Raw genomic sequence first — 18342 nt, 5'->3', positions numbered from 1 at the left:
TAGTTGCATGTCCATGATTCTTTCAACATGGGTGGCTTTGTGTCTACTCGCACAAGAGATTCTTCAGATACAACCTGCCCTGGCGTTTACGCTATAGACTGTGAAATGGTGAGAATTTTTTGTTATTGTTATTTAAAGCGGTCATCCCAGAAATTAATCAAGTGATCTTTAAGACATCACTGGCAACAGTTTGGTCCCTGCAGATCAAAGCCATTTAAAACATGGGAACAAGGGCAAAAATATAATCAAATGTTTTGAATTTGACAGATTTATTTATTTATTTTTTCTGTGTTCATGGTGATCAGAAGCTCATGACAAGAATGACGTGGTGCTCAGTCAGAGAATCAGGATGTTAAATTAGAATCTACTCTAGAGGACTGCTTTCTTCCATCTGCAAAATATAGTGAAGATTCATCCCATCCTGTCTATGGCTGATGCTGAGACCCTGATTCATGCGTTTCTCTTCTAGATTGACGACTGCAATGTTCTGTTTTCTGGTTTACCACAGTCCAGCATTAGGGCTCTTCAATTGGTTCAAAATGCTGCTGCCAGACCTTTGACACGAAGCAGAAAGTTTGACCACATTACACCCATTTTGGCATCTCTTCACTGGCTTCCTGTCCCTGTGAGATCAGATTTTTAAGATTCTGCTACTAGCCTATAAAATTGTTCACAGACTGGCACCTCCCTACCTAGCTGACCTAGTTAAACCCTACGTACCGGCCCAGGCTTTGTTTGCAGGATGCAGAACTACTTTGTGTCTCTAGGGTGAATAAAAAGTTTGTGGGTCACAGAGCTTTCTCATATCGTGCCCCTGTTCTGTGGAATGATTTCCCTGTGTCAATAAAACAGATTCTGTTGAGACTTTCAAGTCCAGACTTAAGACGCACTTATTTTCCCTTTTGCATACTGGCATATTATGCTACTATGCTTTTTACTCTTACTATGATTTTTAATATTTTAATTCATTTTCAATTCAAAATTTTATTGTTTTGTGAAGCGCCTTGAGGCGACTGTGATTTGGTGCTATATAAAATGAATAAATTAGTGTGAGGCTGGCAGTGAGTGCTGATGTTGATCCTAATTTTTAAATGAAAGGACAAATGGCACAACTCCCACCCCTCAAAAATCTCTGCATTGAGGACATTACAGCCTTGTTTTTTGAGACTGGCAAACTTCAGCTGCTGACTTCATTGAACAAATGGTAGTCATGTTTACACTTGTATGAGCAATCTACAATTTGCGCAGTAAGGGATTATAGAATGGGCTGAAAATACTGCAACAGGATTCTTTTTCATACTCATAAATATGCGTTTTCAATGCAGCCAGATTTTTCAGATATAAATCTTATGATTTGCATATTAAGAATCTGTTCCAGCCCTGTGCCATGGCAGAGTGTGCAGACCAGGAGATGGCCTCCAGGTGCCATACTGTAGCTTCCCACTACTCTTAGTTGTTAATGTCTAACTTGTAAGTAAGACTGGTTAAATGCAAGGAGTAGTTGCTCCATGAGCTTGAATTAATGTGCATTAAGCTTGACTAAAACAGGAAAGAGTCATTTGTTCCTGGACTACTTAAATCAGAAGATATTTGCCAATTAATCAATTCAATCAATTTTATTTATATAGCGCCAAATCACAAACAGTTGCCCCAAGGCGCTTTATATTGTAAGGCAAGGCCATACAATAATTACGTAAAAACCCCAACGGTCAAAACGACCCCCTGTGAGCAAGCACTTGGCGACAGTGGGAAGGAAAAACTCCCTTTTAACAGGAAGAAACCTCCAGCAGAACCAGGCTCAGGGAGGGGCAGTCTTCTGCTGGGACTGGTTGGGGCTGAGGGAGAGAACCAGGAAAAAGACATGCTGTGGAGGGGAGCAGAGATCAATCACTAATGATTAAATGCAGAGTGGTGCATACAGAGCAAAAAGAGAAAGAAACACTCAGTGCATCATGGGAACCCCCCAGCAGTCTAAGTCTATAGCAGCATAACTAAGGGATGGTTCAGGGTCACCTGATCCAGCCCTAACTATAAGCTTTAGCAAAAAGGAAAGTTTTAAGCCTAATCTTAAAAGTAGAGGGTGTGTCTGTCTCCCTGATCTGAATTGGGAGCTGGTTCCACAGGAGAGGAGCCTGAAAGCTGAAGGCTCTGCCTCCCATTCTACTCTTACAAATGCTAGGAACTACAAGTAAGCCTGCAGTCTGAGAGCGAAGCACTCTATTGGGGTGATATGGTACTATGAGGTCCCTAAGATAAGATGGGACCTGATTATTCAAAACCTTAAGTAAGAAGAAGAATTTTAAATTCTATTCTAGAATTAACAGGAAGCCAATGAAGAGAGGCCAATATGGGTGAGAGATGCTCTCTCCTTCTAGTCCCTGTCAGTACTCTAGCTGCAGCATTTTGAATTAACTGAAGGCTTTTCAGGGAACTTTTAGGACAACCTGATAATAATGAATTACAATAGTCCAGCCTAGAGGAAATAAATGCATGAATTAGTTTTTCAGCATCACTCTGAGACAAGACCTTTCTAATTTTAGAGATATTGCGTAAATGCAAAAAAGCAGTCCGACATTTGTTTGATATGCGCATTGAATGACATATCCTGATCAAAAATGACTCCAAGATTTCTCACAGTATTACTAGAGGTCAGGGTAATGCCATCCAGAGTAAGGATCTGGTTAGACACCATGTTTCTAAGATTTGTGGGGCCAAGTACAATAACTTCAGTTTTATCTGAGTTTAAAAGCAGGAAATTAGAGGTCATCCATGTCTTTGTCTGTAAGACAATCCTGCAGTTTAGCTAATTGGTGTGTGTCCTCTGGCTTCATGGATAGATAAAGCTGGGTATCATCTGCCTAACAATGAAAATTTAAGCAATGCCGTCTAATAATACTGCCTAAGGGAAGCATGTATAAAGTGAATAAAACTGGTCCTAGCACAGAACCTTGTGGAACTCCATAATTAACCTTAGTCTGTGAAGAAGATTCGCCATTTACATGAACAAATTGTAATCTATTAGATAAATATGATTCAAACCAGCGCAGTGCCTTTAATACCTATGGCATGCTGTAATCTCTGTAATAAAATTAAGTAAAAAAATATTAAGTTTAAGATAACTGCTTGTTGTAATATGCAGGACATTAGAAAATCCTTGCTATATATTAAAGAGTAAACCTTTAGTGACATTAAAAAAACTCATCTGAGCTGCAGCTCTTTCTAACAAGAAGCTATGAACTGGCATGTTCCCATTCCATTAAAATTCTGCACTAGATGACCATGTGGCCCACTGTAAACAGTAATTCACTATGTAACTAGCAGGTACCTTGGAGTCAGTTGTAGGTTGTCAAAGCCTTGTGCCAAGCTGAAGTAATGGAGTGTAATATGTAGCTCTGATCAAGGTTTCTGTGACGATCAGTGCATGAAACTGTATCCCCCTGGCTATATTGTTTTTTGTTTTTTGGGCAGGGGTATTGTTCTTGTGGCAGTTTGCCAGGTCCTCATTACATTGAGTAACACGGCTCCAATGCACTATTAACTTGTAAAATGCCAAAGCAGGTGAAGTCACAAACTGCTTTAAACCAGTAGTTTTTAATGGCAGTCTTTACTGGTCCCCTAATGTCTGATGACCTCATGCCATATTTGGGCCCAAATACTATCAGCTACTGGGTCAGATTTTGGGGATTGCAGCAACTCTTGAATCTGCAGATGTCTAGTGATTCAAGAGATCAGAGCACATGTCAGTGGGCTTCACATGCATGCCACAGGAGAAGGGGCAGGTTTCATTGTAAAGCACCTTGAACTTCTGATTCAAGATAGGGTAAAATGCATTTCAGTTTGAATTTGCAGGGGGGTGATGGTCTAGTGGTTAAGCATTGTGCTTTTCCTATTCACTGGCATTCCAAGATGGCGCCAGCAGTGTGCACGGTGCTCTGTCTCCCTGCTCTATTTTTCTTAATGTTCATTCCATGGATTTGGTTCTGCTGTTCAAATGGATCTGCTCTGCTTGTGTATGATCGCCAGACATTACTAAATATTCGGGTGTCACATGAAGCTTTCTGGAAGAGCTGTAATTTTCAACAGTTTCCATGCCCCCCCCCACCGCCACTCTTAGCGTCTGTTCCGAGTAATCTGCATATTACACCTTTTGCTGTGCCACGGAGGAGACACCCACATAGGAGGCGTAAGCGTGGTGGAGTGTTGGTGAAAATCAGAGCTTTCCTGCGAAAGAATGGCAATTATGGATGCCCTGTAATAGCGATATGGAGGGAGCAGTGGCTTGTTCCTGTTTTGCCCAGTGGTACCGACGCCAGGTATCAGAAGGCGCCACTGTGGACCTTGGAGTGGCTCTACACTAGCGGATCTCAAGCCAGTTGCCGCCGCGTCAACCAGGAAAACCTCTGTATGCCAGCTCGTTGGAGGACACACTTTGTTTGGCTCTGCTAAATGTTAGATCGTTGGCAAATAAGCCTTTCATATTTAAACGACTTTTTCCACTCTCTGCATTTGGACACTGTTTTTGACTGAGACCTGGATTCGTGCGGGTGAGTGTTCGGCTTTTTCTGAGCTCCTTCCACCAGACTGTTCTTTTGTTAGCTCTCCCCGTACCTGTGGAAAGGGTGGGGGTTAGCCTCGGTGTTTAAATCCAGTCTTAAATGCTGTCAACTTGGGGTAAGCGCTTTCTCCAGTTTTGAGTTGCAGTTGATTGAGCTAGAGTAACTTGCCTGTCCTGTGTGCGCTGGTGTATAGACCTAAGTTTAACAAAGATTTTATTACGGATTTCTCAGACTTTGTGGCTGAAACTGTACTTATGTGTGACCGTTTTTTAATAGTTTGGTGATTTTTAACATACATGTCTGCTGTGAATCTAAGCCTCTGGTCAAGGACTTTTTAAATACTGTTGATTCTTTTAATCTTACACAGTGGTCACTGGGCCCACGCGTGAGAAAGGGCACTCTCTTGATCTTGTTCTCTTATGGCATGAATGTTTACATTCAGGACCTCTGTACAACGCAGATTTCAGACCACTTTCCTGTTTTATTTTCTGTAAAATTGTCTTGTGCTCCATGTGTGCCGTGCGCCCTGACGCGTACACGGCGCGTAATTAACTCTTCAACGGCAGAGGAATTTGAGCGCATTTATTTCCATGGTGCCAACTTTGGACTTGTCAACTAGCTCAGTTGAAGAGACTATGGAAATGTTTAATGCATCTCTATTTTAGATCTGCTTGCGCCTTTGAAAATCCAAAAGACTAAGTCTGCAGCTGAGCCTTGGTTAAATGACACCACTTCCCAGGTGAGAATGTAGAAGGGCTGAAAAGAGGTGGAAAAAGGATAAGCTTTGTGTGTCATTGGACATTTTAAGGGACTGTTTGTCAAATTATCAGAGAACAGTCAAATCTGCGAAAGCTGATTACATGTCAAATTTAATTGTGTCAAATATTGAGACCCCGCATCCTGTTTAATGTTTTAAACAAATTAGTGAATCCTCTGGAGTTAAACAGTGTTGTTTACTCTCAAACATTGTGTGATAGCTTTCTTAACTTTTTTTATTGATAAAATATCTATCAGGGCTTCAACCTCTACTTCTTGAGGCAAATCTCTCCATGAACATAGTCTGTTCTATGGCTTTTGAGCAAATTACTCTGTGATCTGTCTGTTGCTGTGCAGAAGCTCCGACCCTCTAACTGTCCACTTGATTGCCTTCCTCCCAAACTGCTCAAATATGCATTTGATGTGGTTGGCCCTTATTTACTGAAGATCATGAATCTATCAGACTTCTGGCTGTGTCCCTAGTTCTTTTAAGCATGCAGTTTTTCAGCTCTTGCTTAAAAAGCAAAATTTGGATTCTGAAGTCCCTGCAAATTATAGGCCGATTTCGAAGTTGCCTTTTCTGTCCAAAATATTGGAAAATTTGGTTTTTAAACAAATTCAAACTTACTTGGAGGGTAATGGCATTTTTGAAAAATTTCAGTCTGGTTTTAAGTTGTGCCATAGCACCAAAACTGCACTTAATTTTAACTGTTGATTCTGGTCGTTCTATTATTTTAATTCTTTTAGATTTAACGGCAGCGTTTGACACAATTGACCATAACATTCTGTTGTCGCGCCTTGAAAACCATGTTGGCATTAAAGGTACTGCCTTACATTGGTTTACATCCTATTTGGAAAATCGGCCGTTTGCTGTGCACCTTGGCCCTTATTCGTCTAATGTTGCCCCACTAAAATGCGGAGTACCACAGGGTTCCATTTTGGGCCCTTTATTTTCTCTGTATATGCTGCCACTCGGTCATTTTTTTTTTTTGAAAATATATTTCTTTTCACTGCTTTGCAGATGATCTGCAAATTTATCTTCCGCTGTTCCCGGGCAGAGACAATTTTAAACTTTTGAATAATTGTTTGAAGGAAGTGAAGGACTGGTTGACCCGTAACTGTCTTAATCTGAATGACTCTAAAACCGAAATTGTGGTATTTGGGAACTCATTTGATGCCACTGCTCTGTGCTCGCTGAGTAACCACTGCCACCTGTCTGTGTGGAATCTTGGTGTCATCATTGACAGTTCTTTTACTGTAAATTTGAAAAGGAAATTAACTCTGTAATCAAGTCTAGCTTTTTTCAGCTTCATCTCCTGGGTAAAGTTAAACCTTATTTGCCCTGGGCTGACTTTGAGAGAGTGATTCATGCTTTTGTCACCTGTTGTTTGGGCTATTGTAACTCCCTGTATTGTGTGCTAGATCAAATGTCCATTCATCGTCTGCAATTGGTCCAAAATGCTGCAGTGCGGTTGCTTACAGGCACCAGAAAGCGGGACCACATAACTCCTGTACTGGCCTCTCTGCATTGGCTTCCAGTCAGTTACAGGATTCATTTTAAGTTGTTGGTTTTTAAATGTTTAAATGGATTGGCTCCCTCCTACCTCTCCGAGCTTCTGTCGGTTCATGCTCCAGGTCGAAATATGAGATCGGCCAGTCAACTGACTCTGGAAGTGCTGAGACTCTGGAACGGGCTTCCTTTGAATGTTCGTATGGCCTCGTCTTTAAACATCAAGTCTTGGTTAAAAACTAATTTGTTTGCTCTGGCTTTTGACTCAAGCTAGCCGATTCCTGATTTGGTTATGATTATCATTTTAGCCATTTTGTTCATGTTGTGTTTTTCATTATTACTATTTTTTGGGTGTGTGCAGCACTTTAGGCAGTTTTTCTGTATTAAATGTGCTATATATACTTAACAAAAATATAAACGCAACACTTTTGGTTTTGCTCCCATTTTGTATGAGACAAACTCAAAGATCTAAAACTTTTTCCACATACACAATATCACCATTTCCCTCAAATATTGTTCACAAACCAGTCTAAATCTGTGATAGTGAGCACTTCTCCTTTGCTGAGATAATCCATCCCACCTCACAGGTGTGCCATATCAAGATGCTGATTAGACACCATGATTAGTGCACAGGTGTGCCTTAGACTGCCCACAATAAAAGGCCACTCTGAAAGGTGCAGTTTTATCACACAGCACAATGCCACAGATGTCGCAAGATTTGAGGGAGCTTGCAATTGGCATGCTGACAGCAGGAATGTCAACCAAAGCTGTTGCTTATGTATTGAATGTTCATTTCTCTACCATAAGCCGTATCCAAAGGCTTTTCAGAGAATTTGGCAGTACATCCAACCAGCCTTACAACTGCAGACCATGTGTAACCACACCAGCCCAGGACCTCCACATCCAGCATGTTCACCTCCAAAATCGTCTGAGACCAGCCACTCGGACAGCTGCTGAAACAATCGGTTTGCATAACCAAAGAATTTCTGCACAAACTGTCAGAAACCGTCTCAGGGAAGCTCATCTGCATGCTCGTCGTCCTCATTGGGGTCTCGACCTGACTCCAGTTCGTCGTCGTAACCGACTTGAGTGGGCAAATGCTCACATTCGCTGGCGTTTGGCACGTTGGAGAGGTGTTCTTTTCACGGATGAATCCCGGTTCACGCTGTTCAGGGCAGATGGCAGACAGCGTGTGTGGCATCGTGTGGGTGAGCGGTTTTCTGATGTCAGTGTTGTGGATCGAGTGGCCCATGGTGACGATGGGGTTATGGTATGGGCAGGCGTCTGTTATGGACGAAGAACACAGGTGCATTTTATTGATGGCATTTTGAATGCACAGAGATACCGTGACGAGATCCTGAGGCCCATTGTTGTGGCATACATCCAAGAACATCACCTCATGTTGCAGCAGGATAATGCACGGCCCCATGTTGCAAGGATCTGTACACAATTCTTGGAAGCTGAAAATGTCCCAGTTCTTGCATGGCCGGCATACTCACCGGACATGTCACCCATTGAGCATGTTTGGGATGCTCTGGACCGGCGTATATGACAGCATGTACCAGTTCCTGCCAATATCCAGCAACTTCGCACAGCCATTGAAGGAGTGGACCAACATTCCACAGGCCACAATTGACAACCTGATCAACTCTATGCAAAGGAGATGTGTTGCACTGCATGAGGCAAATGGTGGTCACACCAGATACTGACTGGTATCCCCCCCCCCAATAAAACAAAACTGCACCTTTCAGAGTGGCCTTTTATTGTGGACAGTCTAAGGCACACCTGTGCACTAATCAGCATCTTGATATGGCACACCTGTGAGGTGGGATGGATTATCTCAGCAAAGAAGTGCTCACTATCACAGATTTAGACTGGTTTGTGAACAATATTTGAGGGAAATGGTGATACTGTGTATGTGGAAAAAGTTTTAGATCTTTGAGTTCATCTCATACAAAATGGGAGCAAAACCAAAAGTGTTGCGTTTATATTTTTGTTGAGTGTAAATAAATTTGACATTGACATTGGGTTTGAGACCAGAGAATCCTCTGTTCAAATCCCAGCCTGACTGGAAAATCACTAAGAGCGTTTGGGCAAGGTCCTTAATCCCCTAGTTGCACCTGGTGTGTAGTGGGCACCTTGCACCCCTGTTATCGGGCTGAATGTGAGTCAGTGATGTGTAAAGCGCTTCGAGTGTCTGATGCAGATGGAAAGCACTATATAAATGCCGTCAATTTACCATTTGATGTATTTATATTGGCACCATTTCAGACCAGATCCTAGGAACCTTGGATTGTCAGACTCTCTACTTCAAGAAAAGAAAAATTGGACCCAGCTGGAGGATTTAGGTAGTTCTGTGGTTCTGTTTAGTTTGATTGCAATCTTTGATATCCTAGAATTCCTCTTGTACTCAATCTTAATCCTCGGAGAAGTACCCCATGTGTTTCCAACACACACAGCTCAATGGCTCAATCAGGTTTGTTCAGCCAATCAGATGGTAGACAGCAGACCTGGCCAGTCACCTGTGATTAGAGCCATGAGAGATGGAAAGTGTACACAGTGGGTGTCCCTGAAGTGGTGATTTATTAATAGCTTAGCTCAACTTGACACAAATGATTTGTCACCCTTGGAATGTTAGTCTTTCTTCAGTCTTGGCTTTTATAGACTGATTAATTAGGGAGGCAATAAATGTACATGAACGTTTTTGGTCTTTAGTGTTATACTATTCAAGGTTTGGAGCTATCAAGAGTGTCTGTGGTCAACTCCAGTCTGAATGTTGTCTATGACACCTTCGTGCAACCAAGCAATGAGGTCATCGACTACAACACAAGGTAACGTATTGAGATGCTAATTTTTTTTTTTTATCCCAAACATGCACATAATGTTTTTCCACAACTGTTTTAGACAGCAAGTGTTCTATATTACTACAAATATCTTTTTGTTGTTCTCTAATGAAATTTAATTTTGCTTTTGCCCCAAGCATTCTGTTAGTGTCACTGTTTCTCTTACATAATATTTGATGCTTATCACAAATGATGGGATAATGACATGACAACACCTGGGACTGTATCAGGTTTTCAGGAATCTGTGAGGAGGATATGATGGGTAATCATGTCTCACTGAGAGAGGTCCAAGAGACCTTGCTGACCTTCATCAATGCTGATACTGTTCTGATTGGACATGGCCTGGAAGCTGACCTCTGTGTCCTTAAGGTGATCTTTACAAAAGATTATTTTCAATCTTACACTGTTTGCAGAATTTGCACAGCAGTTGTTACCATTAAGTGTAATGTTGCTCATATGAAGTATGGATTGCTTTTTTTTTTTTTTTTTTTTTTTTTTTTTTTTTTTTTTAACAAAAGTTAAGCAGATCACATGGCTAAGGGCCCGTTCACACATTGTACGAATGTGGACAAATTCCACATGAAGCAGGAAACTTATGCAATTTGTGTAAAATTGGAGCTGCCTCCAATGCCTCGTACACATGTTGCTACAACTATTTGCACACACACCAGCGGCTGAAAGACAGTGTGCCCTGTAAGAGCCCATTCAATCGCTCTCGCAGCAGGTGTCTGCCAAATTCCAGCTGACACACACGAACATCCAACACAGCTCCCTTGGCACTTAGAAAATGTGCAGCCAGTCACACTGTTAGGATGAAAGCAGTCAGCAGACAGTCACTTTCGAGCGGGATGTGAAATTTGTCTAAGTGCCCCTATGAGTGTGGCTTTGCAAAACAGCAACACATGTGAGGTGCCAGAGTGTCAGCTCCCCCTGCAGACACAGGCCATGTGTGTAAATCATGCGTGTTGCGCCTCCCCATCCATAAACGTGCTGGGGAGCGCACTTGCATATACAGTAGTGTTCAGAATAATAGTAGTGCTATGTGACGAAAAAGATTAATCCAGGTTTTGAGTATATTTCTTATTGTTACATGGGAAACAAGGTACCAGTAGATTCTCACAAATCCAACAAAACCAAGCATTCCTGATATGCACACTCTTAAGGCTATGAAATTTGGCTATTAGTAAAAGTAGAAAAGGGGGTGTTCACAATAATAGCATCTGCTGTTGACACTATAAACTCAAAACTATTATGTTCAAACTCCTTTTTTTGCAATCATGCGAATCACTAAACTAGTATTTAGTTGTATAACCACAGTTTTTCATGACTTCTTCACATCTGCAAAGCATTAATTTTGTTGGTTTGGAACCAAGATTTTGCTCGTTTACTAGTGTGCTTGGGGTCATTGTCTTGTTGAAACACCCATTTCAAGGGCATGTCCTCTTCAGCATAAGGTAACATGACCTCTTCAAGTATTTTGACATATCCAAACTGATCCATGATACCTGGTATGCGATATATAGGCCCAACACCATAGTAGGAGAAACATGCCCATATCATGATCCTTGCATCACCATGCTTCACTGTCTTCACTGTGAACTGTGGCTTGAATTCAGAGTTTGGGGGTCATCTCACAAACTGTCTGCAGCCCTTGGACCTCAAAAGAACAATTTTACACTCATCAGTCCACAAAATATTCCTCCATTACTCTTTAGGCCAGTTGATGTGTTCTTGGGCAAATTGTAACCTCTTCTGCACGTCTTTTATTTAACAGGACTTTGCGGGGGATTCTTGCAAATAAATTAGCTTCACACAGGCGTCTTCTAACTGTCACAGCACTTACAGGTAACTCCAGACTGTCTTTGATCATCCTGGAGCTGATCAGCCTATAAATTTTGCATCTGCATATAAGTTTTCCCCTCTCCAATCAACTTTTTAATCAAACTACACTGTTCTTCTGAACAATGTCTTGAATGTCCCATTTTCCTCAGGCTTTCAAAGAGAAAAGCATGTTCAACAGGTGCTGGCTTCATCCTTAAATAGGGGACACCTGATTCACACCTGTTTGTTCCACAAAATTGACGAACTCACTGACTGAATGCCACACTACTATTATTGTGAACACCCCTTTTCTACTTTTTTTTTTTTTTAATAGCCCAATTTCATAGCCTTAAGAGTGTGCATATCATGAATGCTTGGTCTTGTTGGATTTGTGAGAATCTACTGAATCTACTGGTACCTTGTTTCCCATATAACAATAAGAAATATACTCATATAACAATAAGAAATATACTCAAAACCTGGATTAATCTTTTTCGTCACATAGCACTACTATTTCAGATAATTTTCATAGTACATTGGTTGTCTTTGCTATGTACAATTTGTCATTGCTTTTTGGCACTTGGTTTCCAACTGATAACTGGAAAACAGGCATAAAATTGGAACCTCCATCCAATTTTGGTGGTGTAGGTAAATTGATAACAGATAAATGACTGTGATTGAGGCACTTTTGATTGAGATATAATGTAAAATGTACACTAAATGGGCTTTTCAATATTAAATTCAAATGTCCACAAAATCCATCTACTTTTTTTTACTAATAGCCCAATTTCATTGTCTTAAGAGTTTCCATATCATGAATGCTTGGTTTAGTTGGATTTGTGAGAATCTACTGGTACCTTGTTTCCCATGTAACAAAAAGAAATATACTCAAAACCTGGATTAATCTTTAGTCACATAGCACTACTATTATTCTGAACACTACTGTATGGATGTACATTTGGTGTGTGCACTGAGCTGATGGGGTGTGGCTGCCTACAGCAACTGCTGTTGGATCTCTGTTTCTGGATGTTACGGCTGGGAAACACGTACTGTGTGTGGATGGACATGAAGTTTCAACTGTCCACTGAGACGTGTCTGCTTGCTGTCTTCATGTGGACATACATAAAAACATATTGCTGTTGTGATGGGCTGCGGAGAGTGTGCGCACATTGGCAGGCTGCCCCAGTGGACAGTCAGATCATACCACACAGTGGGCGATCTGAATGTCACGTCATCATGTGAGCTCTGTTCCACATGACGCAGTGTCTGTCCTGCAGCTCGACCAGTAGATGTGGACATAACAGCATACTGCTCCATGTCATTTCATGACTGTACGTCTGTGACCATGGGTCATCTACAGTGGAACAGACCGTTCATACTTGAGAGGGATTCAATGTAATGTGGTGGGGTTTTTTTTTTGTTTGTGTTTTTTGATGTGTGGTTTTTTTTTTTTGATGTGTGGTTTTATTTTTTTAATACACAAATCTCTTTGATTTCAGGCATTTTCCTGCATTATTTACAGGCCAGTGATGGTAGTGCAGTGGTAAGGTTTTAGGCTAGCAATCAGTAAAGTGCAGGTTCGAATCCTGTGGCTGGCATGAATTTTTTTTTTTTCTCCTCTTTTCTTTCTTCCCCCCACAGCAGTGGCACGATGTGGTTCCAGATGTACCAGCTGGTTTTTTTTTGTTTTTTTCCCCCCCACAGCAGCTGCCAGATGTGGTTACACATGCTCCAGCTGCTTTCACGAGCGTGCATAAAACCGTCGCAGTGGGATCGTACATGCCTGACCCTCGGTGCAATGTTTTTGCGATTCGCTAATTTGAAGTGTTGCACGGTAATTTGACCAAATTCGTACTATGTGTGAAGGGGGCCTTAACAAACAGCACTGTACAGATCTATTTGTAGTTCCTTGTGGTAACTGTAGCTTTTACAGTCTTTCTTTCAAAATTGTTGAATTGGTATCTCATTAAACTGAGAAACCTTAAGTTTTAAAATTGGAGAAATAGAACCTGCACTACCCTGAGTTAGGCTGCCATCCTGTCCAGGGTGTACTATGCCTTGTGACTCATGACTGCTGGTATAGGCTCCAGCCCCAAACCCATAACCCTTGATTGGAGTAAGCGGGTATAGAAAAATGAATGAACCTGCACTTTACTTAAAATACAATTGAGTTTTGAAAAAGCTTTGTTCTCTGGGTGACTTCTTAAGTATGTAAATACCATGGTGATCATTAAGTAATTTACTGGACCCTTTTTCTCCAGTATAGTCTTCCTAATGGAAGCCAGCAGCTGCCATACTGAAAACCACAAAGCAAGCTGTACACTCGCTCATCATTATAGACATTTTTGTCACTGGCTCTGGGCAAAGTTTCAGCTGTGATGTGGGCTGTCCTTATACTATAGACTGCTGAGATACAAGGCAGTGTTGGCTAACTAACAAGCTAGTAATAAGCGGAAGTGACCATGTCACATGATCAGCTAATAGTGTCACCCTGCTCATCGGACTGACATCTCTGCTATTTTGGTATTGTGGGATGGCTCGCTCCCATAGATTGACCTCGCCGGACTACTTTCACCACCCTGTTCAGCGTGCCGGTCTAGTTGGAGCAACAACACACCGAATGTGTCTCTTCCCAGATCGATCTCTTTAAATGCAGCTTCTTGTTCTGACTTAAACACGAAGTTAACACCCAAGTCTTTCATCGCCAGCTGTAAATGGTAATCAAAACATTCCAATCGTATCTTTCTGAACTGTTCCGCATCAAGCTCCATCGTGTCAGTGTTTACAATGCTCATAAACTTTAAGTTTCTTAAATATTTATTACGGCCATTTGCAAAACTTCAGTTCTCTTTATAATTTTATTACTGGTAAATTTTAGAATTGATTTAGATGAGATGTACCCATTATCTCACTGGAATATATCACAATTATCTGGGAACTACTTTTTGCACAGGAATTCATCAAGCATGTCGGCCGCAGGCGCGTACTAACACAGAATCCCCAGAAACTGGAAAGTTGTTTGGCCATAATGAGAGCCACTTTGTGGCGCTCGCGAGAGTGTGTAATAGTGTGTGCTACTGTCTTGTTTTGGAGAGGGGCTACATAAAAGTTGTATCTCGCATGTTGAACCAAAACGACCAATTGGGAACAAAGTAGCACAACTGTCAGTTGAGTTTTTTGGTTTGACCAAAAAAGCAATCTTATTTTCACCTAAAGTTAACTTCTCAAATGAATAAACAGTCTTGACCTTGCTGCACATTTGACCAGCTTGTTACTATTTAGCGGGTAGTGTGAGCATTTATTTCTTACTTGCAATTCAGAATTCATATTAAAAAAAAACCACACATTTTATAAATGTCACAAAAGCATGATCATATTTTTTAATTTTTTGTGGGCAGCATTTTGTTTGTGCAAGGCAAAGAGCTTTGACATCCCAGTACTCATGTATAAAAATTAAAATTTCTTTAGTTTTATTCTCAGGTTTTGGGATGCAGAATGTTTTGACAGAACAAATTTCTCTTTATAAACGGGTGATTCTTAGACTACGGGCACTTATTATGTCCTTTGATCATATTGTATGAAAAACAGGAAAAAAGGGGAAATTTCATACTCTTATAGTTATCTTTACAATGAAAGTGTGTTAAGAAATTTGTTCTAGTAGTCTATGATGGCTTTTTCACCCTTTTTCAGCATCATTATATGCAAATATTACCGTTTTGTGCTTGTCCCACACCCAGACTTTTGATCTTCAATGATAAAAATGAATGGTAAAGAAATGTTTTTTTTCTGATGTTTTAAAATATCAGTAAAATAATCAAAACATAATTGGGGTATTCAATGTCATACAACTGTTGTGATTTTTTTTTTTTTAAAACAAAATGTAGTTGTCCCATACTATTGCCGTAATGTCCCTTTAAACAGTTTGTTTGAAAGATTGTTTGGGTAGTTCCTATGGAGATAAACAGTGACATCAGAGCACATGTATATAGCGCCAAATCACAACAAACAGTTGCCCCAAGGCACTTTATATTGTAAGGCAATGATGTGGTGGAAATTACATTTACAAGGCCAATAGTGCCCATAGTTAAAGAATCACCCAAACATAACTGACAGTTGGGGGAGAGGGAATCACACTGGCTATTACAGCAAAACCTGTAAACTACAGTAATAGATGGTAACGTTGTAGCGTTTATTTTGATGGATGATTAAGTTTAATGAACACAATGAAATGGCATTTTAGCTGTAAGATGGAAGCTAAAGCGGTTCTCGCATGTGTATGTGAACAGTATTTGGGTGCATTTTACGTAGCATTAGAATTATCTGCTTCTTTCTGGCCCATGTCTTATCACCTTTCTTTTGTTTTATCGTGGATTTGGAGTGTAAGCTGCAACCATGTGAGGAAAGAAGCTCAAGGACTAAAACACACCATGTCCTGGCAGCATTGTCTACCTCTAAATGTCACAAATGTGCAGTTGGTGATGGGGGGGGGAGGGGGGGCTTGAGTCTTCTGTTGCAATCTATCTTTGCCCATTGAGGCTTAAAAAAAAAAGCCCCTCTTTTTAGCAGCCAGAAACTGAATATTAATAACTTGAAGTGAATTGTACCAGTGCGTGTCGCTGTCACAGCCGGTGGGTTTAACATTTTCTCATTAAAACAAATAACATGTAGCCTGCCACCATCAGCTGAATACAGTATTACTTTGTACAACACAATGTTTGCATTAATCAGGTCTGTGGGCGTGTGTTGATGCAGTATGTCACTGGATCCACCCCAAGTCCTGGATAATAACATCCATTCCATCCTTTCATCTCAAAAGCACCAATCTCGTACAGCCAAGTTAAATTGGTGGTGTCTCCATGCCTTTTTTTCCCCCTAGTTGCTGGGTTTATCAATGCTGCAATTGGGGAATAGTGCCTTCTTTCCTTTTCCAGAATGCAATGCAAAGTCTTAAGTCCACTGAGCTGATATCTATCTCCCACAGCAAACCCGATTGTTGCTAATGGTAAAAGAACAGAATGCGTACCTGCCTGGAGACTTTCAGCTCCAATACTTTGTCTACCCTTAATTAACTACCTTTGCGATCTCTCAAACACTTGGTTTGCAGTTAACTGGAGGATCTGTTACCCAAATGCTGGTATTTGAGGCATCTAACGTCATGGCAGAAGGATCAGCCTTGTACAGACCCAGCCCACTGCCACATGTACACTATAAACGTGTGCCTAGACTGAGCCATGTCTGCTAGAACAAGTTGTAGGCGTAGAGGGACATGATGCTTTGATTCTTAAGCAGGGTCATGGTTACGAGACTTCAGATTCTAAAAATGCTTCTTACCATTGCTGAGTAGCTGAACCCAATGCTTAGGTGTCATGGTCACATGTTGGTGTGTGCATCAGTTTGGCCTACAATGGCAGATTTGAAAGCTGAGTTATTGTTACTTTGGTGTGTTTTTGTTTTGTTTTTTTGTTTTTTTTTTGCACCCCCCGCTCTTGCCAGTAAGTGCTGTTCTTATTTACTGTAGTTGCTACATAAGACAGTGGTGGATACGTCAGTGGTTTTTCCCCACCGTATGGGTCCCCCCTACAAGCTGACCCTCAACAGCCTCACTGCAGATTACCTCAGAAAGATCATCCAAGAGAGTGGTGGGTCATCATGGGATAACTACTTTCTGCAAGTGTTTGTCATTTAGAATTTGCAGTTTTGAAGTTCTGTATGAAACAAAAGCATATCCAATAAAATAATCGGTTATAGTCTTAGAAAATTTCTGGAAAAAAGCTGAAGCCACTGTACCTGTCAAACTACAATATTTTGCTTTAATGCATTTGGATGCTGATACTTGACATTATGCTTGTGTATAAATGTTGTATTTTTGTCCCCTCCCAGTTTGTGGCCATGACACGGCTGAGGATGCTGCTGCCTGCATGGAGCTTATGCTATGGAAACTCAAAGAAGATGGAAAACTGAAAAAATAACTGGAAATTAATATCCCGATTGTACACACATGAAAGCACAAATCCAAATCATATTAAACTTTCTTTTTTGTTGTTGTGCTGGCTCACTGAATATTTTCAGATAAAAATGGGAGGGTGGTGGATTTGAGTTGAATTGAATAATATTTATTTTGACTGTGGGCTATTTGGAGCAGAGGTCACCAACCCAATGCATGGAGATCACCTGACCTGCATATTTTCCATGTACCTGTTGCGACTGCACCTGAATGATTGCCAAAGGTGTTTCCAAGCAGTTGATTGTCTTAGCACACCTGACTTGATGAGCAGGGAGAATTGCAGGTGATCTCTGGGAGCGTCAGTGGTGACTTAAGTGTTGTACGGTCTTGTATGAACGAGGTGGGATATTTGTAAATGTCCAAGTAAAGTGACTGAATGAAATCTTTGTGTCATTTATTTTATTTTAAAGCTACACTAAACATTTTGTCAGTTTTAGTTGAGCAAGTGAGCATGTACATGTTAACTATGTATAAATTAGTTGCTCAGTTAAGGAACTGGTACAGACAGCTTTAAAAAATGAGAACTTAGAATTTTAATGTATAGTTCTTATTACATGGCTCTCAAATTTTTGTTTGGGAGAGAACTGATCAGCCACCATTGTACATGTTGCATGTACTGATTCACAAGTGTGATATCGCCACTTGTCTTCCCTCTACAATAAGCTCATTGGTTTCCATCATGCCACCATTGCATAAGCACAAAAAAGGCAATGACTAAATAAAATCACAATAGGAATTTTTATATCACCAATTACCAGGGCGGAAGATTGATCATGATCAGGTACATAAAAGAATGATGCCCACAAGACCTTTTGTCTTGGCAGAACAGTACCTGGTTGTGATTTTGTGCTG

The 18342-nt window shown here is 40.8% G+C and overlaps 1 protein-coding gene across 1 annotated transcript in view; it reads left to right on the top strand.

Annotated features, from left to right (window-relative positions):
• LOC117510998 (RNA exonuclease 1 homolog) overlaps positions 1 to 17807 on the top strand; it is a 33037-nt gene extending 15230 nt beyond the window's left edge. Inside the window, exons 12-16 of the mRNA XM_034170930.1 lie at positions 4 to 108; positions 9538 to 9653; positions 9896 to 10034; positions 17005 to 17125; positions 17367 to 17807. Coding sequence (XP_034026821.1) covers positions 4 to 108; positions 9538 to 9653; positions 9896 to 10034; positions 17005 to 17125; positions 17367 to 17455 — 570 coding nt within the window. The 3' untranslated portion in view covers positions 17456 to 17807. The remainder of the gene's footprint in view (positions 1 to 3; positions 109 to 9537; positions 9654 to 9895; positions 10035 to 17004; positions 17126 to 17366) is intronic.
• Positions 17808 to 18342: the final 535 nt, after the last annotated feature.

This window comes from Thalassophryne amazonica, chromosome 5 (genome assembly GCF_902500255.1).
Source record: "Thalassophryne amazonica chromosome 5, fThaAma1.1, whole genome shotgun sequence".
Lineage (NCBI taxonomy): Eukaryota > Metazoa > Chordata > Actinopteri > Batrachoidiformes > Batrachoididae > Thalassophryne > Thalassophryne amazonica.
This window is presented reverse-complemented; position numbering and strand designations above follow the sequence as displayed.